The sequence below is a fragment of the Limulus polyphemus genome, unplaced genomic scaffold (genome assembly GCF_000517525.1).
Source record: "Limulus polyphemus unplaced genomic scaffold, Limulus_polyphemus-2.1.2 Scaffold766, whole genome shotgun sequence".
Taxonomy (NCBI): domain Eukaryota; kingdom Metazoa; phylum Arthropoda; class Merostomata; order Xiphosura; family Limulidae; genus Limulus; species Limulus polyphemus.
This window is the reverse complement of record NW_013666376.1, coordinates 406,071-412,562: the sequence shown is the minus strand read 5'-3', so window position 1 is coordinate 412,562 and position 6,492 is coordinate 406,071. Positions and strand designations below refer to the sequence as shown.

The following is a 6,492-nucleotide window of genomic DNA, read 5'->3' as shown; positions in this document are numbered from 1 at the left end:
CGAATTACTATTATGACCTTTTCCTCCTTAAAGACAAACAAACAGACAAAAATAATCGCTGGAGACAGCTTGAATGGGTAATGAAGAAAAACTTTAATATAAGTTCAACATAACCGCAAATCTACAACGTTTTGACAAGGTTTCATCAGGTACCAAAACCTTGTCGAAACGTTGTACATTTGCTGTTATGTTAAACTTATATTAAAGTTTTTCTTCATTACCCATTCAAGCTGTCTCCAGCGATTATTTTTGTCTGTTTGTTTGTCTTTAAGGAGGAAAAGGTCATAATAGTAATTCGTAAAGTTAATATATCAATAAATATTTATCTTTTTTATTCTAAAGATTCTCAAAATAGATGTTGTCAGATTAGGCTTAGCGCCTTTAAAATGTCAGAAAATTAGGTTTCCATAGCATGTATAGAGTGATTGTCAAAGCATTGCTTAATTAGTTCCAGATATCTTGGTTTTATGAAGTAATAAAGTAAATGTCTGGTAAGCAACACATCAGTGACAGAGGCAGTGTTCTGAATGTGTATAATTTCAGAAGATTTGTACAATTTCTTTTGTTATTTTTAACAATTAAACTTTGTAAATCCTTGTCACCTAACGTAAAAACTTTGGATTTAATTGATGATACTATTCTCATTTAACAACAAAATATTTTACAAAGAAAGTTAAGTCTGTGTTATACATTACCACATCTAACTTGAAAAATATAATAGTATATTAGAGTTTGATCAATATATCTCCATTATTTCAAACAGTTGGTTACTTCATTTTTACTTTCTCACTTATACTTAGTACTAAGAGTTGGATTTGAGTATTTAAGATACTTTTGTCAGATAAGATACCTGAGGAAGGTTAAGTCAAAATTAGTGAAAATGCAATGTTTCCAGGATTTGAAACTAAGTAAGTATAATGTAAATTGGATTTTTTAGAAATTATTAGAAATCTTGAATCAGAGTTTAGTTAAATTAGCTTTCTTCTGAAAGATTGTATTGGAAAAATATAAATGGCTTCCCTCAGGAAAGGCTTTGCATGGCCACAATCTGCAGGTCGCGGGATCCAAATTCCTGTCCCACCAAACATGCTTGCCCTTTCAGCTGTGGTGGCATTATAATGTAATGGTCAATCTCACTATTGTTTGGTAAAGTGGGTGGTGTTTACTAGCTGCTTTCCCTCTAGTCTTTCACTGGTAGATTAGGGGCAGCCAGCACAGATAGCCCTTGTGTGGCTTTGCACAAAATTCAAAACATACAAGTCCCTCAGGAAATGGACTGGTGAACAAGGGTAGGAAGGGATAATCATATGCAAGGAAAACGACAAACAACTTACGTCTTTTTGAGTGTCTTAAATGATAACTTGTGTTGTAATGCATGACACTTAAAGATCCTTGAAAAAAAAGAATAAAACTGAACAATGGGTAGAATAAAAAAACGTTTATCTGAAGTTATATGTCATCTTTCTTGAACTTTGGAAAGTAATAAAAAGATGGTAATCAGTTGTGCCATATTGATCTAAAAATATGAATATAGTTACCAAACAGATATTGACTGTTTATTATAATGGGAGTTGTTTAGATGCTTCATAGTGAACTTGTACAGCCACATGTAACTATGAGAGTTAATTACTATTCTGCTCATCAAGTCAACTTATCTTGCCACTTACATCCTGGTTTATGAATTTTTATAGTGAATTTAATTCAAGGTGATATGTTTGAAATAATAATAATAATCTGTATATTAGTAATTTAGCCCAATTTATAGTAAAGAAAAAAAAAAAATTTCAGAAGAAGCAGGAAAGCTGAATTTTGTTGATTGAAAGCTGGCCTCAATCCATAACAAATCCATAACTGCTAATCATCTTTAACTCTAGCAATGGATTTGTGATGGGGAAACTGAAGTGTGATAATGAAGATGAAGATGGTTGATAAAACACAAAACATTTTATTTACAACTATATGTATAAATATATGTCTAATGATTGTAAAGTCACATACATTGGCAAAAGAATATGCCATTTAAAAAAGTAGAGTCTGGGGATATTTAGAAGTATGTAACAGAACCAACCATTCACTACTTAAACCCAGCCACTCATTCATTTGTTCACATGCTGAAACCACTGGTCACACTATTTCATTTAACGATTTCTCTATCATTACTACAGGATCTTCGTACCTTGAACTCTACATTAAAGAAAGTTTACTCATAGCTAAAGACTGCCTGACTCTAAATGACTCGCAAAGCTCTTTAAAAAAAAACTTCTAATTGTTCTAAATTTTCACACTTAAACTTGGCTGTTGTGTAATATATATATATAATCATTGTTTTATCTGTACATTTATGATTTCTCTTAATAACTAAGTAACTAGTGATTATAATATTATATTATAATTTTAGTTGATAATTATCTTTTTTTGTCATGATTTTCAGATTTTGCTGAAGATGGATTTAGTATATTCCAAAACGTTTGAACCTTTCAAATAAAATGTTTGGTGTTTTATCAACCATCTTCATTTTCATTATTAGACTTTAGTTTCCCTATCTTCAACTCTACTAAGAGTACCAACAGAATTTGTATTAATAGTAACACTTCATTCTGTTATTACGTGTTGAGTGATGCTGAAATAATTTCCAAATTTTATTGAGGTCTGTTGTTTTATACAAGGGAACATCCATCTAGTGGTGGTTTCATTGTTTCTCATGATAACTTAAAAAACAAGTGATCAGAAAATGGGATAGTTGGTTTCCTTACAGAAGACTTGTTGATAACATATTTTCTGTATTTGGTTGCACAAGCATATTGATAAATGTTTGCAGCATTTGATGAAAAGCCCCCCAGTGGCACAGCGGTACGTCTGCGGATTTACAACGCTAGAAACCAGGTTTCGATACCTGTGGTGGGCAGAGCACAGATAGCCCTTGTGAGCTTTGTGCATAATTAAAATAAACAATAAACAAACTTTTGATGTTAAACGTTCATATAGAAAATCTGTAGCTGAACATGATTATGTATCAAAATTGTATTTTTTAGATATATAAATACATAACCAATATGCTCTTTCTTAAAGGAAGTGTATATCAAAAACTATAATTTTGTAGGCTGTATGTTCAGTATGATATCTTTCACCCTACATTACTTGGAATTAACATGGTAAACTGTACTTAAGAGTAGAAGTAATAAGTATTTTCAAAGATTATTAATTTAACTTAAATTTTATTGGTACGATAATTTTTGAGGCAAGTGACTATTCCTAAGAGTAAAACATGTGATATTACATCACGGTAAGACTGACCTTGTAGTATGCAGCTCCTGACATAGCAATTTACTAAATACTAGATCTAATAGTGAGTTGTTGGTTTGGTACTAAAATTTGTAAAAAAAGGTCATTTTGATGAATAATCATGTTCATCTATACCTATGCTACTTCCTATTTAACATTTTACACAATATCAGATCTAATTAATGAATTATTGGTTACAAATACATAGTCTTAGTTGAAATGATACAACATATCTTGTTGATTTTTCATAATAGTTTACTATTCAAATAAAACAGGAGAATGTTATCAGTATGTTGAGAAAAATTCAGTATTTTCAAATTTAATGTGTTTTAAAACGTTTATTTAGAATAAGAAATATGGTTAATTGTAAGTATGTGGTTCCTAAAACAAGTAGTATGTTACTGACAAATTCAACATTTTCTTTGCTGTTTAACTAAATAAGTTGGATGCACTTCTACATGTTTGTTCACTTACTTAAAAGCATTTAGAGGTACACCACTGATTTTCCGGCACCCTTGGTTCCAGAGCCTTGCTGGATTATCCATTTTGCTGGACCAACAGAGGTCATGAAATAATAATTCAACAATACACCTCTGACCCACGAATTATACCCCTCTTGTGTCTAAAGCACCATGGACTGCTAGAAACTGAAATAAAACAAATATTAAATATGAATTAAATGATTAATGAAATACATTAGTACAAAATTATAAATGATACAGGTTTATTAGTACAGTATAAATGAAAAAGGTTTATTAATTACTGTACTTACAAAGAATGTTGCAATACTACTGCTTCCAAAGTGGCAAACTGTAGAATTTTACTGGATTTGTAGAGCTAATCAGAAAGGTCTGGAAGTTGAGGGCTGTCAGGATTACGTCATTTTCATCATGGATTTGTGATGTTACAGGGGGAACACTCGGGGTACTTGAAGTTGAAGCCACAAAATTATCAGATGTAGGCCTACTGCTCTGACACATTCTTCTTGGCTATGTTTTTAAACATTTCATCCAAGCGAAGTTGTTTTATGTGTCTTGATCTTTCCCTGTGTAATTTTTCATACAGCAAATGAAGAGTCAGCTCTTGTTCCGTCATGAAGGTGCATTGTTCTAGCCCACTGATTAATTCACCCGTCAACTCAATTAAAGAGTGACTACTTAAAATGTAAGTAGCCCATCCCAAAAGATCACATGCAATGCCATCTGTGGCCACCCAATGAACTAGTCTGGCGGTTGTGGGAATTTCAAGTGCACTCTCATAATTTTGTCCAGATTAAAGGAGGTGCTGGACCATCAGTTGCCAGAAAATGGGTAGTGTACTGTATAAATAAAATCTGAAAGTTTTGCTAGCATTGCTGAACACATGGTAGCAGTGTGACTGAAGACAACTTTAGTGTTGTTAGTAGAGCTGATAATGATGAAGAATAGTTACAGGTTTGAGAGTGTCTGGTAATTTCAGTACCGAGGCTGACTTTGAACAAATAAAATTTAGCTGTCTGTTTCCTTTCATCATGAAAGCTTGCTGCTTTTATATTATCAATATGCATATGCAAACACACACACACACATACAGTTATATGTATATGTGTGTGTGTAACATTATTCTCCTTTTTTACAAGATGAGCAATTACGTAGTAAAACTTTTTGAAACATTTGTTTGAAGATCTTTGTCAAACTTGTGACTGTACTTTAATTCTTTACTTCTAATTAATTTTGAAGAAACCATCCATAAAGTGTTAAATGCTTAATTGAAAAGTTTCATTATATTTTATATAGCAATGTCTGATCAAATTGTTTTGCTTTATTTCCCAGGTTACATATATGTGTATGAAATGCCTTGGTTGTTTAATGGTATGTTTACTTTTGTTTTTCATATGTATGCTTAGCTTATTTGTAACTGTAGTTGTAGTTCCTCAAATTCACTTAATCATATGAATTACTCAACCACTTTAATTTCCAAATGATAAACCTTGTAGTTGCTCTAGATAGTTAAGTTATGGCTAGGTCATTTTTTACATATTTTTATTTTTTTCACTATAGACCTCTTGTATTTGTTTGTGATTGACAATGTAGTCTTAGGTTGGGGTTAAATATTTTGCTTAAACTTGGATGTACTTTTACTAATTTATTTTGCATTACATTGCATGTACTAAGCACTGTTGTGTATCTATAAGTATTAGGTCATCAAGAAATTAATGTCGCGTTTTGGAACATTTTCATTAACCACCCCAAAAAAACGTACATCACGTATAACAGTTAAACAAACTGCCTAAATGTCACGTTAGTGTAGCCTATATAATGTGTAAAGTGTGGTATACTCTAATCCCTTATAGTGATGGTACACAACGAGAAACACAATTGACATGTAATGCCGTTTGAATACAAGAAGGGAAACAACTCCTCTGTAGCCACGAAGAATATCAGAGAAGTTTATGGAAATGTTTTGAACAATCGTAAGTGTCAATGATGGTTCAGCAAATTTCGTTCAGGTGACTTTAGCCTTAAAAACTGTGATGGCAGGGGCCAAAATTTTGGATTTGATATTGACGCTCTGAAGATTTGTTGAGTCTAACCCAAGGCAACACACTCATGAAATGGCCCTGAAATTACATGTCTTTCATGAAACAATACATAAACATCTAAGGAATATGGGAAAACTCCATAAAAATTTGGGTGCCTCACAAACTCTTCAATGATCATTGTTTCCAACGTGTGAACGTTGCTTCATTTCTTCTGGTGCATAATGCGCTTGAACCATTTTTGGACAGAATTATCACTGGTGATGAAAAATGGATTCTCTATGCAAATATTAAACACCAAAAACAATGGGTCAGTCCTAGACAAAAACCACTTCCGACCCCAAAACTTGGACTCCATCTGCAGAAAGTGATGATTTGCATTTGGTGGGACATTAAAGGAGTAACTCCTCAATCCACAGTGAACTATCAATGGAGAGATCCATAATCAGAAATGCTCTTCACTCGTCAATCGGAAAGGTGTTCTTCTTCTCCACGACAATGCACGTCCACATGTGGCATGTTTGATGCAACAGAAGATTATGGAGTTGGGTTGGGAAGTTCTCCTCCAACTGCCATATTCTCCAGATATGGCACCATCATTTTACCATCTTTTTCGTTTGCTGCAACACCATCTTAATGGAAAAACGTAAGCAAATATGGAAGATATTAAAGAGGACATCAATATGTTTTTT

The 6,492-nt window shown here is 32.7% G+C and overlaps 1 protein-coding gene across 1 annotated transcript in view; it reads left to right on the top strand.

Moving 5' to 3' along the window:
• LOC106460410 (motile sperm domain-containing protein 2-like) overlaps window positions 1-6,492 on the top strand; it is a 56,395-nt gene that overhangs the window by 36,579 nt on the left and 13,324 nt on the right. The window contains exon 7 of the mRNA XM_022387129.1: window positions 5,094-5,132. Within this exon, the coding sequence (XP_022242837.1) occupies window positions 5,094-5,132 (39 nt within the window). The remainder of the gene's footprint in view (window positions 1-5,093; window positions 5,133-6,492) is intronic.